The sequence below is a fragment of the Chlamydotis macqueenii genome, chromosome 12 (assembly GCF_036417535.1).
Source record: "Chlamydotis macqueenii isolate bChlMac1 chromosome 12, bChlMac1.mat, whole genome shotgun sequence".
NCBI classification, from domain to species: Eukaryota; Metazoa; Chordata; class Aves; order Otidiformes; family Otididae; genus Chlamydotis; species Chlamydotis macqueenii.
In genome coordinates, this window is record NC_141567.1 from 9484590 (window position 1) to 9503344 (window position 18755).

The 18755-nt window shown below is 43.7% G+C and overlaps 1 protein-coding gene across 3 annotated transcripts in view; it reads left to right on the forward strand.

Annotated features, from left to right (window-relative positions):
* Positions 1-14073, forward strand: part of CEMIP (cell migration inducing hyaluronidase 1) — a 113334-nt gene extending 99261 nt beyond the window's left edge. For all 3 annotated transcript variants that reach the window (XM_086757079.1, XM_086757081.1, XM_086757080.1), the window contains exons 21-29: positions 136-316; positions 2016-2231; positions 3160-3371; positions 3831-4016; positions 4728-4932; positions 5772-5858; positions 6181-6338; positions 9378-9478; positions 10400-14073. In XM_086757079.1, the coding sequence (XP_086613205.1) occupies positions 136-316; positions 2016-2231; positions 3160-3371; positions 3831-4016; positions 4728-4932; positions 5772-5858; positions 6181-6338; positions 9378-9478; positions 10400-10527 (1474 nt within the window). In that variant the 3' untranslated portion in view covers positions 10528-14073. The remainder of the gene's footprint in view (positions 1-135; positions 317-2015; positions 2232-3159; positions 3372-3830; positions 4017-4727; positions 4933-5771; positions 5859-6180; positions 6339-9377; positions 9479-10399) is intronic.
* Positions 14074-18755: the final 4682 nt, after the last annotated feature.

Sequence of the window (18755 nt, forward strand, 5' to 3'; positions counted from 1 at the left end):
ATTCACGCTAAGGGCTGTGAAAAATGAAAGCAGCTGAGAAACAAGTGCTGTGGGACTGTACATGTCTAGAATGCATTCTCATCCTCCTGCTAATGTCCTGATCAAGTCTTTCTGTTTCCTTCAAATATGTTTTAGGGATTTTCCCATTCGAGGTATTCAGTTCTACGACGGACCGATCAATGTCCAGAACTGCACCTTCCGCAAATTCGCTGCCTTGGACGGCCGGCACACGAGTGCCCTGGCCTTTCGGCTCAATAACGCCTGGCAGAGCTGCCCCAACAACAACGTCACTGACATTCATTTTGAAGATGTCCCTGTGAGTTATCCTTCCCAGCAAAGTCTTTTCCAGGTGGCTTGGAAATGGGGTTGCGGGCAAAAAGGGTGTAGCAGCCTTTAGGAGAAAATACAAGATCTTCAGGAGGTTGCCCATTGTCTTTGCCAGAAGTTTAACAAGGAGAACGGCAGCTAAAAAAGACAAAATTGGATGGGTGAAATAACGACAAAATCCAATTCTGGCAGGTTTGCAGCAAACCAGAAGCAGACATTAGTTTCAAAAAAATAGTGACATTCAAGTGGAAATCATTTCCATTTCTGTCTGTCTCAGAAACTGTTGAAATAGAGAGAAGAATCTGCCCGCTTATTTTCAACAGCAGTATAATATTAAAGCAACAACAGAAGGAAGGCTGTTGTGGAAGGTCTAACTCACCTAGAAAGAGAAAATACTGATTTTGGGAAACAGCCAGTGAAACTCAGCCAGTGCAGGGTAATTCTGCAGCCCTGCACACAGGGTAATTCCATGGACTCCAGTTCTGCAGACATAAATGAGAGCAGAACCCAGCCAAAATGGGACTGCCAAACTCTGAATTACAGTATGAACTTCTGGGTGCTGGTCTGAACTCATCCTGGGGGTCTGTTTTCGAGTTATTTTTGTATTTGCTTGCACAAATATGTGCTAACTGGTTTGCTGAGGTTCACCTCTAGCAGCTGTTAAATCCAACTGCCAAACGTTATAAACAAATAAATAAATAAAGTGGTTGGAACTGAAATGATTTGGGTTGCTTAACTTTCAAAAAATTAACAGACTTGCTCGCATGTCAGGAAAAGTGCTGACTAGCAATCCTTGTGCCAAATGGGATGGGAAAGGCAAAATTCCCCTAAAAGCATTGGTCGGTCACTCTCACATTGCACCGGGCAGGCTGGTGACATTACATTTATTTATGCTGGATAAAAATATCAGTCAGAAGTTGCCTGAGCAGCTATTTCCCAGGGGAGGTCACTGGTTGTTCCCAGCACCAGTGTGACTTTATGTGGCTTTGGAACCTTAAAAATACGTTAGCAGACAATGAGTGAAGTGGCTGTAGTGAAATTGCTCCATCTCCTGAACCTTCCTCCAGAATTTTAAAACAAACCTTCTCACAGCTAAGGTTGAAATTCTAGTTGTTTTAGGCCTTTCCCCTTGGTCAGCAGGGAAATCTGTGTCTGCTCTGTCTGACAAATCAAACACACTTTCTAAGTGTGTGACCCAGCTCTACACTGACCTCAGGCTTAACGAAGAGGCAGTGTGCAGGCAAAGGAGAGACAATCCTTTATTCCAGTATGAAATGACACTGATGTTCCTGCCGACTAACAACACCAATGATTTTGGTGCTTCCATTTTTGGATACTCTGTTTCAGAAACTCATAGTTTTATTACCACGTAAGTGCTATCTCAGAACACCTGCCACCCCAGACTTCATCTGGAGTCATGGGGTCTCAGAGCCATTGAATATCAAGCCTATAATGTCTCAAGGAGCCAAAATCCGTGGCCTTTTAAAGAAGGGTGATGTTAGTGCATACATGGATATCTTCATGCACAAGTTGTCTCACAAACCCAACACTATTTTTTGGCCAAATTACTTTCCAATGCCAAATAAGGTCAGAAAATGGATTCTTTGAGCCATAGCCATCCTTTGCTCTGTACTGTAAGTGGTGAATTCCTTTCTGGAGATGTAAATGTGTTTCACTGTTTTGTTTAGATTACCTCAAGAGTGTTCTTTGGAGAACCTGGACCCTGGTTCAATGACCTAGATATGGATGGTGATAAAACATCCGTTTTTCATGACGTAGATGGTTCTGTGTCCGAATATCCAGGCTCATACCTGATAAAAGAAGATAACTGGTTAATCAAGCACCCTGACTGCATCGACGTGCCTGACTGGAGGGGTTCCATCTGCAGTGGACACTTTGCGCAGGTAAAGCTGCTTACCTTACAGCATCATTGTCGCTTTATTTTATTTTAAATTTCTTGGCACTGTAAAGCTTGACCTTTAGAAACTGACTTTCTTCAGAGTACTCAGGATTTATTTATCTGCATGCCTGCAAGGTGGTTTTGGACATGAGGATACTGTGGTACATTTTCAGATACTTTGGCCTTAACTGTTAACAACTGTAATAACTTCTGCCTGAAGTCCCCTAAGAGCTCTGTGAGCATTAACAGATTAATATTCATAAATCTATGGGCTGTCGGCTAGTTATTTTTCCATGATTTATGGAGGGAAGCGTTGCCCACAGTGTTATGGGAAATGTGCTGAGGAGTCAAAATTACGACTTGAGCTCTCATGGTCTTTCATCCTGTTATGTAACCACTAAACCATTCTTCCTACCACATGAGCTCCAAGTGCTGCTGCCTTGAGAGAGTCCTTACCTTCCTCTCATGAGTAGCTCCTGTTTTTGTCTTGGGTGTTGCAACTGTTGGTTTTTTACCATGTAGTGCCACTAAAGCCAATTTGTAACCACTGAGCTGGTTTTCCTGCTTCTGAAATCCAGACAGAAGGGTCCTTGTTAGGTAGAAGTCAGATGTCTGAGGTAGATACTGTCCCACTGCTGAGGGCTGCCACTAACGCTATGAAATACTGCAGCCTTAATGTAGGCCTCTTTGAAGCCTTGACTGACACATATTTTTGAACTCAGTGGATGAGGAAATGATCCTTCTTTTTTTTCCTGGAAACCATTTACGTTGTTGAAAAGGAAGCTTAAGAACCTAAATGTAAGCGTATAGGCCACTGCTGAAGTCACAGGCCTCACGCTAGTTCACATCTAGCACAGCTAGAAGTAGCTGCGCCTTTAATGTTTTACTGTAGTGCATTAAACCCTTGATGATCTTTTTTTTTTTTAATCTAGATATACATCCAAGCCTACAAGCCAGCCAACCTGAAGATGAAAATAATAAAAAATGACTACCACAATCACCCACTCTACTTGGAAGGGGCTTTGAGCAAAAGCACTCATTACCAGCAGTATCAGCCAGTTATAACTCTGAGGAAAGGCTACACCATCCACTGGGACAAGACAGCCCCCGAAGAGCTGGCCATATGGCTCATCAACTTCAACAAGTGAGTGATCTGACCAAATTCCAACATTCCAGCCCAATATGTAACTGCAGATTTTTAATGGGTGAGCTCATGAGCTTTTCCAGAATGAGCACGCTGGTTCCAGGAAGTCCATTCAGTTCACCATCTTTCCATTTGACATCTCAGATTCCTGTTTCCTCCCCCGGGGAAGCCCTGCAAGATAACACGGTTCATTTTTAGGAGCCTAGAACTAATTCATTCCTGGTGCATGGAAGTCACAGGTGCAGAAATCACCAGCAGATCTGATCCGCATTGCTTAACTAACCATGGTTGTTATGTCTAATTTACATTGCATCGATTCATCCCAAACCATTAAAATTTAACCAGCCAGGAAAAAATTAAGTTACATTTCAGAGTGAATTATTTAGTTTGGCTTCTAGCAGGCCCAGGAAAATAATAGTTGTGTCGACTTGTTGTAATGTGGGTCTTTGCTATTTTTAGGAACGACTGGATCCAAGTAGGGTTTTGCTATCCTAAAGGGACGACATTTTCCATTCTCTCAGACATCCACAATCGTCTCTTGAAGAAAACGTACAAAACTGGAACCTTCTATAGAACCTCTCAAATGGAGAAACTGGAGCACAGATATCCTAGCAAAGGATACTACTATTGGGATGAGGACACTGGGTAAGGAAGCAGGCCTTGCTCATTTGGATATGGCTTTGAGAAAGCTGCTGGAATTGTGAGCTGTTTGGCTAACGCAGGGATCACAACAAAACCAGAAAGTCTTTCTGGGAATGTGACCAGCATTTAATTTTCCTGGGACTCCCATAGCTGCCAGTCATTCATAGCCTCTGCTGCATTGCCAATTACTCTGCGAAATGCTTTTCCAAATGAATACAAATTAGAAAAAAAAAAAAAAAAGACATAAGCAAAGCACAGACCATGAAACTGAACTGGAGACACACCCAATCCTTTTTGTTTTAAACAGCAACCATTTATAAACAACACAACAAGGATGCATGGGAACTAAGAGTGTAAAGCCCGTTATTTTTTTTTTAAAGAATTAAAATAATGCGAAAGAAAGAAAGACCTAAAATACAAAGTGTGTATTTCTACATAAATGTATCGTTACAAAATAGAGCTCAAAGGGAGTTCAGGTGTCATATAAATTTCTCTGTCTTAAGTTCCCTGACCTCCCCAAACCATTCCTGAGATGTGTGTCCCCTTTTATTTGCATGTGGTGTGTTGAGCACTATGAAATGCAAACATTGGCACTGCGGGTTTACAACACACTTTACTGCAAAGCGTTACAAAGGAGTCCACCAAAACTGGGACTTAGCCATTTTTTGCACAGAAGCCTCAAAGATGCCGTTCACTTTTCTCCCCTACCTGCAGGCTGCTTTTTCTGAAACTCAAAGCTCAAAATGAGAAAGAGAAATTTGCTTTCTGCTCTGTCAAAGGCTGTGAACGAATAAGGATCAAGGCTGTGATCCCAAAGATGGCTGACATCAGTGACTGTGAAGCCATGGCGTATCCCAAGTACATCGAGACCCCAATAGTAGAAGTGCCAATGCCCAAGAAACTCTCTAGTGCACAACTGGTAAAGTACTTGATTTCTTATCACAAAATTATTGCCAGTGTAAACCTGTAGTTCTGGCACACACTGTGCCCACAGACATAGGAAGACTTTGTCCCAGGTTCAGTATATCCTGTGCCTGATTTTCTGAAACGGTTCAGGTAGGTGAAACAGTATGAAACAGGTTCTTGCACATGCAGAGATCACAGGTCCTCAAAGGACAGAGCCACCCAAGACTTTGTCTGAAGATGGATACTTAGTCTTTTGGGGCTCTATTGTGAGGTGCTGTGCTTAAAAGCACAGGGTTAAAAGTGATGAGCTGGAAGACAAGTTGGTCCAGGGAATGTGACTCTGGAGAGACACAAGGTCTCTTGCCTGACCTCCAGCTCCTCCAAGCCATAGGAACAGCAGTGTCAGAGAAGGGACTGCATAGCGAAGGGACAAAATCACATACAGGATTTTGTACAAGACTGTCTCCTATATCCAATCCAGTGTGGTTCTGGGGGAGGGAGGGGAATACTTATCTATTTTTGGGGTTTTTTCACTCATCCTTGAAGCAGGAATGCACAGCAAAGCCTCAGAGAATTACATGTCAGCTCTGCAGAGTGAGAATCACTTATACTCTGCCATTTGGTGAAACAATTTAAATGCTGACAGGATGAGCAGAGAGGTTACCATTGTGCCCAGTCTCATTAGCAACGTAATTTGGCAAGTCAGTGCTTATTATGTAGCTTTCTTGTTGATTGAATTTCAAAGTTTAAAAAGTTTTCTGAAAACACAGCATTTGGGTAATGGACATCCTCACTAAATAAACTCTTTTCTCTCCCTTTTTTGTTTGTTTGGTTGTTTTTTTTTTTAAACAGAAGACTAAGGACCACCTACTAGAAGTGAAAATAGAGACCTACAAGAAACAGTACTTCCACCTAAGGGATGACTTTGCATACATTGAGGTGGGTTCTCAAGTGAACTTTATGGGACAAAATTCAAAGATACTTGCTTTGTTTTTATGGAAAACTTGTTTATTAAGTTACCATGGATAGTTAGATTCAGGTCACATTTGCTTTGTGTTTTGAAAAAATATTTTTTAAAAGGCTGTAACTTCCCCATATTAGCAAAAATGCAGGACAGCTTGACCTCAGAGATCTGGAATTCTGCCCTTTGAAAGAAAGAGCAGAAGAGCAGTCCCATGACTCAACACTCTTAGTGCTTCTTACAGGTGATTATTTGCAATTGTATTACTTTGACAGACTAAGAATATTTTTCCCCACACAGGTTGATGGTGTAAGGTTTTTCCTCGCTGATGAGGGCATCCAGCTTGTTGTGATTGATGGACATCACGGAAAAGTTGTTGATCGAGTAACATTCAAAAATTCAATTCTACAAGGAATCCCAGCACAGATAGAAAATTATGTCAACAACATCAAAGATCAGTGAGTAAATAATCTGCCATTGCTAAGGTGCGATGTACAAGAATGCTGTACAATGCTCATCTTTTTCCCACTTTTTGTCGCCCAGCATGGGCCAGACTGTCTGGGCTAACGATGTGCTTTTGTACCTGCCAGCTCCGGCAGAGTCCAAACGTGAGCAGGACACGCAGGCAGCAGAAGGATGCAGACTCTGTGATTTAGGAATTGGTCAAGCTCCAGATAAACTGCAGAGCTACATTTGATTAATAAACTGCAGATCTACACTTTTGTTGTGGGTTACAGACAAACCGCAGACTTAAATTCACAAATAAACTCTCAGCACTTATCGGTACAGATGTGCACAGTTTACATTTTTCTATTGCCTGCATACTCGCTCAAATCACAGAAAATTCCACTAATAAAATGCATTCCTCTTTGCACATGTTCCTTGCCCAGACCGAAGCACCGGATGCTTTTATTTTTTAAATACGGACACCCAGAAATGCAGACTTTTGCAAGTGGGTGGTAAGCAGCCGACACATGTTCCTGCATTCTGGAGGACAGCAGGTTCATCTGCTGGAACGGGAATGGGAACAACATCAGAAACCCTCTAACCAAAGGGGTTTTCTCATGTTAGTTTGTGGAGTCCTATTGGGAAATGAATGTTTTTAATTGTTATTGTATTTGTTCTGATTTGGAATCTGATACATAACATTTAATACAAATATGATTGCTTTGTTGATTAATCCTCTGAACTGTAGGCAGATCGACAGGATATTGTTCTGGCATTTATTCTGGAGACCTGGGGGAAGTTTCAGCAGAGTGCCACGCAGGTGGATACAGATGTGTTTCTACTATCTTAAATAATGCTGAAGGCTGCAAAAACCACATTGAGTAGTTACTGCAGAGAAGCATGGTAGCTGCTCATTTTTCTTTCATAAAAAAAAAAAAAAGAGAGAGCTTTTCAGAGATGCCATCATCCTCTTTTGCAAAAAATCCAATCTCAATCCTGGCTAAATCCAGCTCCTGGATTCTTTCTTACTTTAGAGGATTTAATTGTAATTAGACTTCAGTTGTATTTAAGTCTTTCTGAGCCTCATTGTCTTCTCTGGATTAGTGTTGGAACCGGATTAGGATTAGCATTAAGATTAGGATTAGGACTAGGACTGGAAATTGACCCAACAGGGTCAGCACCTCTCGGATCTCACTCAGCTGTGTATCTTTGCAAGGATGGAACCCTCCAATTATTCTCCTCCTTTCACCAAAAGTTTTCCCAGCCCATCCCCTGCAAGCCTTTCCAGTCTGATCAGACAGAGGCTCCAGCTACAGCCATGAGGCACCTCTCATCCAATTGCTGGGTCAAGTGTTGCCCAGAGTCAGATGTGGACACCATGCAGATGGCAGGGCTGTACAGCCAGCAGCTTCTTGTCACCTCTCTCCGCCGCGATGCAGAGCACGGCCTGTACAGAGCGATGGTGCTGACGGAGAGGAAGGGGCCCCGCCAGCCTCACCAGCCTCTTGTGAAGCAACTGCTAAAACAACTTTTATGTTTATGGATTTGGGGGGTGTGAGGTGTTTCTAGCAAGGACAAGCCTCTTTGTTCATTTAAGTAACTCTCTGCAGGCCAAATTCTTTTTTTTTTTTAATAAATCCACTTTTCTGATGAGTTTCCCAGGGATAAGAAAACAAAACATCTGGTGAATTTATTTTAAACTTCCATAGCAGGAAAGGCTTAATAGAAAGTAATGATTTTACTGAACTGCAGAAAGAAAAAAGAGGTGATTGAGCATTCGCAAACTACTCAAAACCAGCCTGCCAGCTCAATCCACTCTCATAAGCATGGGAGGATTTTAACACCTCAGGTTTATTCTAATAAAAGTCCTGATGGCTCTTAACTCTTTTGCTTCTCTTGTTCCTCTGCCACCACCCATCGCTATTTTCCCCTGCACAGTTCCAGTTCCAGCTGAGGTGTTAAGACGTAACGGCAGCACTGGGTAGCTCAGGGCATGAGCTCTGCAGGAGCTGCTGCCTAATTAATTTCAGCGACTCGTGCCCACTGCGATACAGCAAAGCAGGCCCAGCAAGGCTCTCCTTCTGGAAGATTGCAAATGCCGTTTGAGTCAGGGAGGTTTCGTTCATGGAAACCGTGCACGGCGGAATGAAATAGTTTCATCCAAGCGAGCGTTTGCTCGATTACTCTGTCATGCAGCTTTAATTAGAAGCTGAACAAAGATGACATCTCAGCCCCACTGAACTTAATAGCAAAACTTCCACTGAACTCACTGGAGCGTAGCTCTTTCTCTGAACTTGTGGGAAGTAATGAGCCTAACTTCACTGACTTTCCTGTACTTCCTGTACTTTCCTGTGCTTCTCCCCGCAAAAGTCTCGCTATATGATCATCCTTTCACGTTCAGTTTGGGTTTTTACTCTACGCTTTTAGAGTTAAGCCTTGGCAGATTCCAACTTTTACCCAAGCTTTTACAGATTTGCATCAGCTGAATGCACTTGTCGCATGTCTTTTGTTTATCACTTGGCATTTGTACAAGACGCTGAGAATTTTGAGGTGAGATACAGTACATGCAAGTAAGGCAATAAGAATAATAACAACAATAATAATAATATGCTTTCTAAGCAAAAGCACACTGAAAATTAAGGAAAAGCATCAGGTCGGCAAAAATCTGAAAGAAGTGAATGTCTTCAGGCTTTGTCCTGCTAATGATGTAAGAACAATAAATTATTTGAGACTTACTCAGAGCATCCCTGGGAGAGCGTGTTCCTTTCTGAGCAAAGCAGGATGGAACTGCTGGTTGGAAACATTTAAATCACTCCAGAAGACAGTATTTAAAAAAAAAAAAGTTCCTTCTATTGACTTCCTAATGGGTTTTGCATGATTGGAAAAGTGGATGTATGACTAAGCTGTTGGAAAGCATTGACGAAATCCATTAAACAGGAACCACTGTAGTTTGTGGGTCACACAGGCAGGAGTTACCAGTGCTTGAGACAGACGAGTGAGGAATGTGTTCTGACTCTTCATCTGTTTGTAAACGGCTTTGTTTCCCTCAGCTCCATAGTGCTGGTGACGTCTAAAGGAAGATTCATTTCAAGGGGACCGTGGACTAAAGTACTGGAGAAACTTGGAGCAGAAGAGGGTTTTAGATTAAAAGGTAAGCACTTTTAAAAAATGCAATTCTAAACACCTTTGATCTGTTCCCCTCCCATGGTTCCAGTAAAGGGACCTTTTTTCCTTCTTCTAAACTTTGCCTTGCTTGTTTCTATCGGCATGTGCTCAAACACCCTGGGACCAGTCATTTATTTATTCGGCATTCACTGCAGCTTTGGATAACAGCACTTGATTTAATACTGTAGATGGAAAAAGTCCTCTGGCAGTTGTTCTTAGAAGTAAAGAATTCAGGGATTTTGATTTTCCAGATTAGTTTTAAATAAAAAGACATTTTAACAATAGGAATATTGGACTTTTTTCCCACTAAATGCCCCCAAACATTATTTTTTTACTTGTCTGAACTTATTTTTATCTGGTTTTCTCTTGAAAAAAAATTCCAACTTGAGGGCACAAAGCATATTGATTTGAAAGTATCACATACTGCACTAGAATATTGCTCTGTTCTGCACGTTGCTCTGATCAGCTCTAACTGTGAGCTTTTGGCATGCTTTCCTCTTGTGTGTGTGTTACACTCACTAACACCAGTCGTGTCTGTTGTCCTGCCCCTCATCATCCCTCCACCTTCCACAGGCAGGAAGGGCTTTTGAATATAACCCCCACGCGATTAACAATAGCTTCAACAGATCGCTCAAGCTGCTTGCTTGGAAGGGTTTTTCCCTCTCTCTTTTTCTCCTATGTATCACCCATTCATTAATGGAAGCATACAACATGTAAATAAAATTTTAATTAAGTTTCATTAGGAAAGTATTTCTTTAATATCCGGAGAATGCATAATTGGCCAAACTTATGTGCATGCGTGCTCTTGTCCCCCTGCATCCATCCAGCCACTGGATGTAGCCACGGACACGGGTGTTCTTTTGGTGCAGCCCCGACACGCTCCTAATTTCTTTGCCCTGATTTGCAGAGAAAATGGCTTTTGTTGGATTCAAAGGCAGCTTCCGCCCTGTCTGGGTGAAGCTGGTCACTAATGAGGACTCCGCTAAAATCTATCAAGCACTGCCAATTCCTGTGGTGAAGAAAATGAAATTATGAGGACAAACACACTGCTCTGCCTTCTGGCTGCCAGCACTGCCCCCATGGGACGGACTACTGACTGCTCACCGCAGGCACCTTGCCAGCTCCAGAGGTGTAGCATTTTGTTGTTGTCGTTGTTGTTCAAAAGGAAATCTTACTGTAAGTAGCTAGAGTGGCCACATGTGACAGAAAAGCCTTCCTCTGTGATCAGCGTGTGTTCTGTGATCACCAGCTCCTCGCCGGTTGACCTGCTCACCGATGCCATGTTGACTCTCGTGTTACTAAGCAAGGTTTGACCTGTTTTACAAGGTGCTGGTTTTATCAGTGCCCCTGAGACAGACTATCTGCTGCCTCTCGAAGGGGGAGTTCTAGGTCTGAAGGCCATCAAGGATTATTGGTTTTACCAGCCTCTAAGTTGTCCAAACACTTTTTTTTTCCCCCATGGTGTAACTAGCTGCTCACATAAACGTGGAATGCCAATTCAAAGGCTGGTTGAAAATCTAAGATAGAAAGAGTATATTTAAATGAATCCCTAGATGCTGGGAAACATAACTGGACAGTAATAATTTATCGTAAAGTTTTTATGATGTTTGATCAAGCTCTTTTGGACCTGTGTTGTACATGCTAACCCACGGCACATAGTTGGGGAAGAGATGAGAGAAGGAGAAGATAAAACATGCCAGCGGAGACTGATGAAACCACATCTTTCTGCTTGTTCAGCAAACTGCATTTCTCCTATGGATCAAGGTTTTTTTTAATAGTGGTTGCTCAAACAGGAAGTTTTCCTTCAACAAGCAGCTGTAGGCTAGAAGGAAAGCAATGTCAATCAGCACATACATTTTCTCAGCCTTTCCTGTACAGTATAATAATGTTCACGATCAGTGTGGAGGGTTTATGATAGCCAGTCAAAGAGAGCATCCTTTTCAAGGCTTCCAGTTTTTAACTGGGAATACTGGGACTCACCTGATTCAGCCTTGAATAGGATGAACAGCCCTGGCCTTTCCAGGGAGGTCAGAGGGAATGGGACCTGACTGCTCTGCTGTATGTTGCTTTCTGAACCTGTGCTGGGGCTTAAGGATCCTCCTGGAAGAGTTAAATGAGATTTGGATGGAAGGTGACAGAGGTCTTTCCGGACAGCTGAAGAACTGGCGTGGGAATCCCCATGTACTGGTTGGCTGTCTGGTATCTCCTTTCCCCCTTCTTCAAAGCCAAATCTGGGTAATGAAGGCAGACAGCGTGAATCAGGGCTCCTGCGGGGACATCTCTTGAAGCTGGGAAATTAAACATTATCTTGTAAAGCATTGTAAGCACTTCCAGTGTTCAGTGATATTTCAGGCTGGTGCTCAGAAATGGATGAAGGTGTCTCTGGAGGTTGCGGCTATTCTAAGAAACCTAAGGAGGGAGGGGGGTAAAAGATAGGATGAAGAGCTTTTCAAAGCACACAGAATGTCGGTTTTGCCAATAATATCTGGGTTTGTTTCCCCACTTTGCCTCTGCCTGTCCCCATTGCTACAGAAGATATTCTAGTTGCTGATGGTTACTTCGTTTTGCTCTGTTTTAATTAGAGCTCACGTAATTAAGCTGCTTTTTTTTTCCCCCCACCATGTCCAAAATGCTATCTTGCAACTAGAATGAAAGAGCAACCATTTTGTGTGTCATTCCTAAGGCTGGGCGCTCTGTAAGCCTGGCTCAGATCAATTGCTCTGAAAGTCAAAGCAACCATGAGCAAAATTTAAATAGTACTGTAGGTTTCATTCCCCTCAAGCCTCTCCTGGGTTTTGAAACTGGAAATGTTCTTTTCAGTCTTATATAGATGTTCTGAACTCACTGAATGTCATGTGTGTTGTATTTAAAAAAAAAAAAAGAAGAGCAGCCAATCTTTCTCTCCCTTGCTTCTCAACAAGAGTCTGTTAATGAATGCTTTCTAGGCATTTGCGGCATTTCCAGAATGAATGGGTAATACTTGTAAAAGGCAAGTAAGAGGCCTTTTGGGGGTTGTTTCCCCCCCCAATGCTGATGATGGTTTAGGAATTTCACAAACTATTCCTTGAGAAAGTCAGTCTCACTCATGGTTCAACCGTGATTATCTAAATGTCATTTTTCTGACGTTCTCTGGTAGCCAAAACAGAGCCAGATTCCCTGAAGTCAAGCAAATAGACTTTAAAAAGTCCCTTGAGTACGCTAGTCTGAGTTATCTAAAGCTCTTCACTGTCCTGAGGCAATTCCATTAATATCCTTGCACCAGCATTAGTGGAACACACTTGCTTCCAAGAGATGGACCAAAGCAGGAGTTTTTCTTTCCTGAGCACTTGACAAACGGTGGGCAGGACAGCCGGGTTCAGAATGTGCCTGGTTTGGGATTTGGCTTTGTATGAGCCCCCCGCCCCGGGCAGGTGCATTGAGTCGTGGGCTACCAGCGATTTCCCTTCTCCTGCTCTCTGTAAATGCCTGGGAGGGTTGTGCCGGGTGGGTCTCTCCCCTAGACTGGTCTGTTCAGCTTCTACGAGCACACTGCCTTTGTGCTGAAGTGTAGCTCCTGATTTTACTATTTTGGGAATTCTCAGGGTGAAATTGTAAGACTTGGCTCTAGGAAAAACTAATTCTTTTTCTTTCCTAAAAAATCTCATCTTACTAAGTGAAGAAAACTTCAAAGTAGTTTGTTCTGTCATGCAAAGCGTGTCACATGGGCCCTGTTTGGGAGCCGGGGTGGGTCTCACGCTGCGGATGTGGAGTACGGGGTCACTGCAGTCTGTAAGCCTGAGGGACAGGAGAGTGTCGTAGCGGAGTGTAAGGGGGCAGCCACGCCTGCGAAACACAAAGGGCTCCCATCGACCTTCACGGGATGAGGTCAGGACGAACCTACCACCATCGCCTGTCAGCAATAGTTCTGTGCCGTATGATCACTTTTTAAATCTTTGACTGTTCTAGAAGCTGCACTAGCGACTTGACTAGCGAGGTACCTGACTGCTGCTCTTTGCACATCCTTTTAACAGCCCCTGCAGAAGCTGCAGTTACCCTCTTTGTCAGGTTTTGTTACTGCAAACGTTTCCGTGTTTGCCTACACAGGTGCCATCGGCAGAGTGGGGGGGGGGTTGATTGCATTTTGTTTGTTTGTCTGTTTGTTTGTTTGGATGTTTGGGGTTTTTTGCCTCTGTTCAAATGCTTGTTTTACCTGTCGCCGAAATAGCAGGTCCTTTTTCGGAGTTAGATGTTTGTACATTTTCTTATAGACTTTCCAATGAAAAAAGATATATTTTCTATTAATTTATTACAATGGCACTAAGACAACTAACTTGCAGACGAATGAAGCCTTTTTACTGGAGTTTAGCAGTGTCCAGGTTGTTAAGGAGGTCAGCAATATGTCTTTTCTGATAATCTGCTTTGCACTTGAAAGGTCTCTGTGTCCGCAGACCGTGGTAATGCGTTGACTGCCTGGTTTATGATGACAAGAGCTCTTGGGACGTTGGTTCCAACAGATTGTGGCTTAGAACTGAAATAACATGTAGTTGTTTGGAGTACACAATGTTTATCGAAATAAATATTCAATGCAAATTTCTTATTTTATTTTTGTCTCTCGGCTCTTCAGTGTCTCTGTGTAACAGTTAACCGGTGTTTGCTGGACACGCACACACGCAAGACTTAGGACATCCTCTGAGAGAAAGGCACACAGCTCCCTGCTTAGTTCAAAAGCCAAAACCCAAGGGGGCCAAACCACCCCTGCGTGTGTTTGCCGGCCGCTCTGTGCAGACAGCAACACGTATCACTGCCTGCACAGCCACACTTCCAGGATCCGAGACAGGGAGAGGGGAAGGGAAGAAGATGGGAGCAGGAAAGGGAGTGTTACAGTGGGCAGATGGGAAAGGGCTGCACTGGAGCAGGTGGGGGACTATTAGTAGATTAAAACAAAAATCTTGTTCTCCTGTTCACAAAACTTTTTTTTTTAATTGAATAGGGTGAACATGTGTGTAGAAATAATGTATAAAACGTATGAAGTTTTTGTAGTGGGCAGCTCTGAAGGCTTATGAGAATCTTGCTATCAGGTCAAGTACGACTTCTTTGACTGTAAATTTTCCACCCCGGGATGGTGCCAGCCAGGCAGGCTCTGCTATAAAACTTTTTGGAGGCTCCAAAACTGGAATGGGATTTTTTTTTTTTTTTTGGTGGCAGCAACCAGCATTTCTAACATCCAAGCACATATTTTTTAATAAAGTATCAAAATAGTAGTTAGTGCATTAGGGCATATCCCCTGCCTAGCGCCTCCAGGCGAGGAAACCAAAAACGCACCCTGCCTGTTTGTCTCAGATTGAAATTACTGATACACTGGATTTTTGCAGATTAACTCCATGGGGAGGAAAAAATAGGAAAAAGCTGAAAGTCAAGGCAGAAATCTCATTCTACAACAAATGAAAAAAACCGAAACATCTATTTAATAGTGCGATAAGATCAAAGCCTTCCATGGTGAGAGCTACAGCAGCTGCCCTGGGGGACAGGGGCAGAGCTGGGCTTTGTCTGGCTGCCACACGTGCACACACATGCATGTACACGTCTTACACACACATACATTCTTTTATACACGCACACATGCACACACGTACATATATATCATATATATCCACACAAACACCTGCACATGTCTTGCACACACTCCTTATACACAGAGTCTCTTACGTTACCACATTAGTGATTCTTTGAGGTGTGAAGAGGGTGTTCGTCACCTCACACCATGAAGGCTGGCACCACTGCTGCTGCGCTTGTGTTGCTCTGTATGTGTCTGTGTGTGTGTGTGTGTGTGTGTATGAGGAGGGTGTGTGGGGTGATGTACATGTGTTTTTTGGGGTTTATTTTTTTAGAAAGATAGATTGTATATATATTTTTTTCCCATTATAATGGGGAATTTGTGCGCGCGCGCGCGTGTGTGTGGGGGGGTGTGTGTGGGGGGGGGTGTGTGTCTGTGCGTGCATGTGTGTGTGTGTGTGTGTGTGTCTGTGCCTGTGTGTGTACACACACGTCCATGCAAATATAGCCATTAGAACTAACTTAACAACCTCTATATAGAATCATAGAATGGTTTGGGTTGGAAGGGACCTTCAAAGCCCATCCAGTCCAACCCCCCTGCATGGTTGATTGATCTGCCCCAACCAGATCAGGTTGCTCAGCGCCTCATCCAACCTGGCCTTGAGTGTTTCCAGGGTTGGAGCATCATATAACCACATACAGTTCATTACATTAATTCTAAAATTACCACGTAATTTGTAGTTAGATGTAAATATTTAAATACAGACCAGGTGCATTCTAGCCGTGAATAGATAAAATACACAGTACGTTACGTGCACTATCTTCTGTAGGACAATATGCTTAATTTGTTACCAAAGATTAAAGAGCATAAAATTATAACGTATCTGATGTATGTATAGGTTAGCGATCATTTTGTAAAGATTATACAAATTGCTAACCAGGCTGATAGGTGCTGTTACAGCACTACAGGGCATCACCACAGACACCGATGCGGGGCCGCCCCCGCCCCCGCCCCCGCCGCAGCACCCGTTCCCTGTGCGCGCGCGCCCCCTGGTGGCCGCACTGGGCGCAGCGCCGCACTTCCCCCCCCCCAACGGCGCTGGCGGTGTGCGTGACGGCCCACGATGGTCCCGTGGCGGGGGAGGTCTCGGCTTCCTGGCAGGGTCCTCCCAAGGGCTGAGAGGCGCAGCGGCCCCGGCGGGACGCGTGGGGCGGTTCCCGTACAGCCATGAGCCTGCCACACACCAGCCAGCCGGCACAGCTCGGTTCAGATACGCGGTGACAGGCACCGGTTCAGAGTCACTGTTGCGCTGCTAACTGCAGCTTCTGCCTTTCAAAGGGAAGTAAGTGCAGTGAGAGCGTTTGGGAGGGGTTTTGGTCGTGGGTTGGGTGTGTTTTTTTTTGGGGGGTGTGTTGGTTTGGCGTGGTTTGTTTATTTTGTTTTCTTTTCTTTTAGATGCTGCATTGGACAATGGAAAAAGAGGATATGGATTGACTCACAAACCAAGAAAAACCCTGAGATTTTTGGCTCTTAAGATCCTTCTTATCCCAGCATGACAGCAGCACTCCCCGCTGAGTGTCACACGCATACTGTTTCTCGGCGACTGAGCTGGGACAGCTGCTGCTCCCAGCTACGCGCCGTAGGGATGCTCCCTCCTTTGCTTCACAGAGCTTCAATTCTCCCAAATCCACTGGACAATAAGAAAAACTATTTGCCCAGTTCCCCAAACAGAGTGTTTTCCATGTAGCCCTTGCAGATCTTCAGCCCACTCCACCACCTCCACAGGCCGCTGTGGTGTGTCCAGGCTTTTTCAGCCCCCCCCCCAAGGGCCATTCCAGCAGCAGACTCTGAGGCTGCTCTCTCACCCCCACCTTCTTTCTGACCAAATGTGATGTGTAGAAACCGCCACTGCAGCTACACCCTTCCTTCCTCTTGCGTGGCTTCTTCACAAAATACACCTTCAGCCGCTCCTCCCTGCACTGATCCCTGAGCCATGGAGCTGAATCCAGCACGCACGCTCACTGCGCAGCCTTGAAAACAAAGCCCAGGGGAGAGCTCCATCACTTTGCAAGTAGAATCATTTGCAATTTCTGAGTGTGACTCTCAACTGGAGTATCTCAGCAGTCAGGAGTGGGACCAGGACACAGTGAGGGGCCTGTGTTAAGGGAGCAGTGACAGAACTCAACAGGAAATTGGTCTGGAGAAAAATCCCTGACGAATAAGTATCTCTTCTCCTTTGGCAAAGGGTGTAGCATGAGATCATGATGAAATTCCCAGTGCAATCGTAACCTCATCTCACCGCCTATCATCATGCTAGTGTTGAACGAGGAGGATAGGCTAACTTTCTTCTTAAAGCACAGATACCTCAGCTAAAACCCAAGGGTATGTCACTTGATAGCAGTAGCTCAGGAAATGAATGCAGCTGATTTGACTTTTATTTCTGCTTTCCTGTATTCTCCAGTATTCAGTTGGTACTGTCCCGTCGTTTGGGTCTCTATCTCTTGTGCATGCTCTTTCCTGTTACAAATCTAAAGTTTTTTTTTTCTCATCCCATAAAGTGAGACTGTCCTGGCTTATCACTACTGATGGAAATAATAACATGGCTGAAATATATATTTCAGGCCTTACTAGGGTTATTTGAGAATTGAGCAGTCTGGCTTAAATGGTGATGCTATGTGGGAACAGGGGATGGGGAGGAGTGGTGCTAAACCCAAAAGTGGCCTTTTTCTGGTTAGGTGACACAGCTTATTAGCTCACAACAAAATACCTGGCTCCCACATTAAATGAAAGAAAGAAAAATCTTCTATTCAGCTCCTGTCTTAAGTACCCGAACACTTACATGTCTATGCTTCCATTGAGCTCCCTGGCACCTCCATCCTATTATAACTGCAATTATCTAAAGGTCACACAGTCAGTAACATGTTTTACAGCACCAGAAAGACAACAGCTGACTATCAAGGGTTGAGAAGTCATAGAGTATGGCAGTGGATCCAACTGGCACGATGAATAATAAAATATTAATGCAAAAGTCTTCTTGTGTAATTGAAAGTATGCACTGTTGTTTTGGATACTCGTGAGATTTAATTTAGATGAGGGGAACGAAAACTGATTATTTTTTGCAAATGAAGTTGAATGAAATGAAACTGCACTGAGGACAAGCTATAAAAACCATACAGGATGGCTTGCAGCCATGGATCGGGGAAATAATAAGCAATGATGATGTGACTACACATATCAAACCTTTATTTTATTTATTTGTTGACTCAGCAAGGCTCAGCCTTGCCTTTTTTTTGCAATACACCCTTGCAATACAATTATTCCGGTATAACTCAGCCTTCCTCATTACAAAGAAGACTTTACGTAAGTTACAGCAAGATCCAGGTTACTCTGTGGTGCTGTTTGATAAGCAGCTGCTTCTCCTTGCTGATGGCCTTGCACCTGGCAAGCAAATGCCCGGGCCTTGCTCTTCACCACTTTCTAAAACACACAGAGGCTTTACCATATTAGCTTTGCCAATATGTAACACTGCTGTCAACAACGGCACCTGAACTGTTTTAAAAACTAATGATGTCATGAGTGCTCAGTGCTCTCGTCAACGATGTCATGAATGCTCAATACTCTCGCCAGTGCTTTCCACAAAATGACTGGGCATGTCACCAACACAGAAGTCCAACCTGTTTTCAGACACTACTGAAAATTATCTTTAAAAGCAGCAGACGTTATAGGCAGT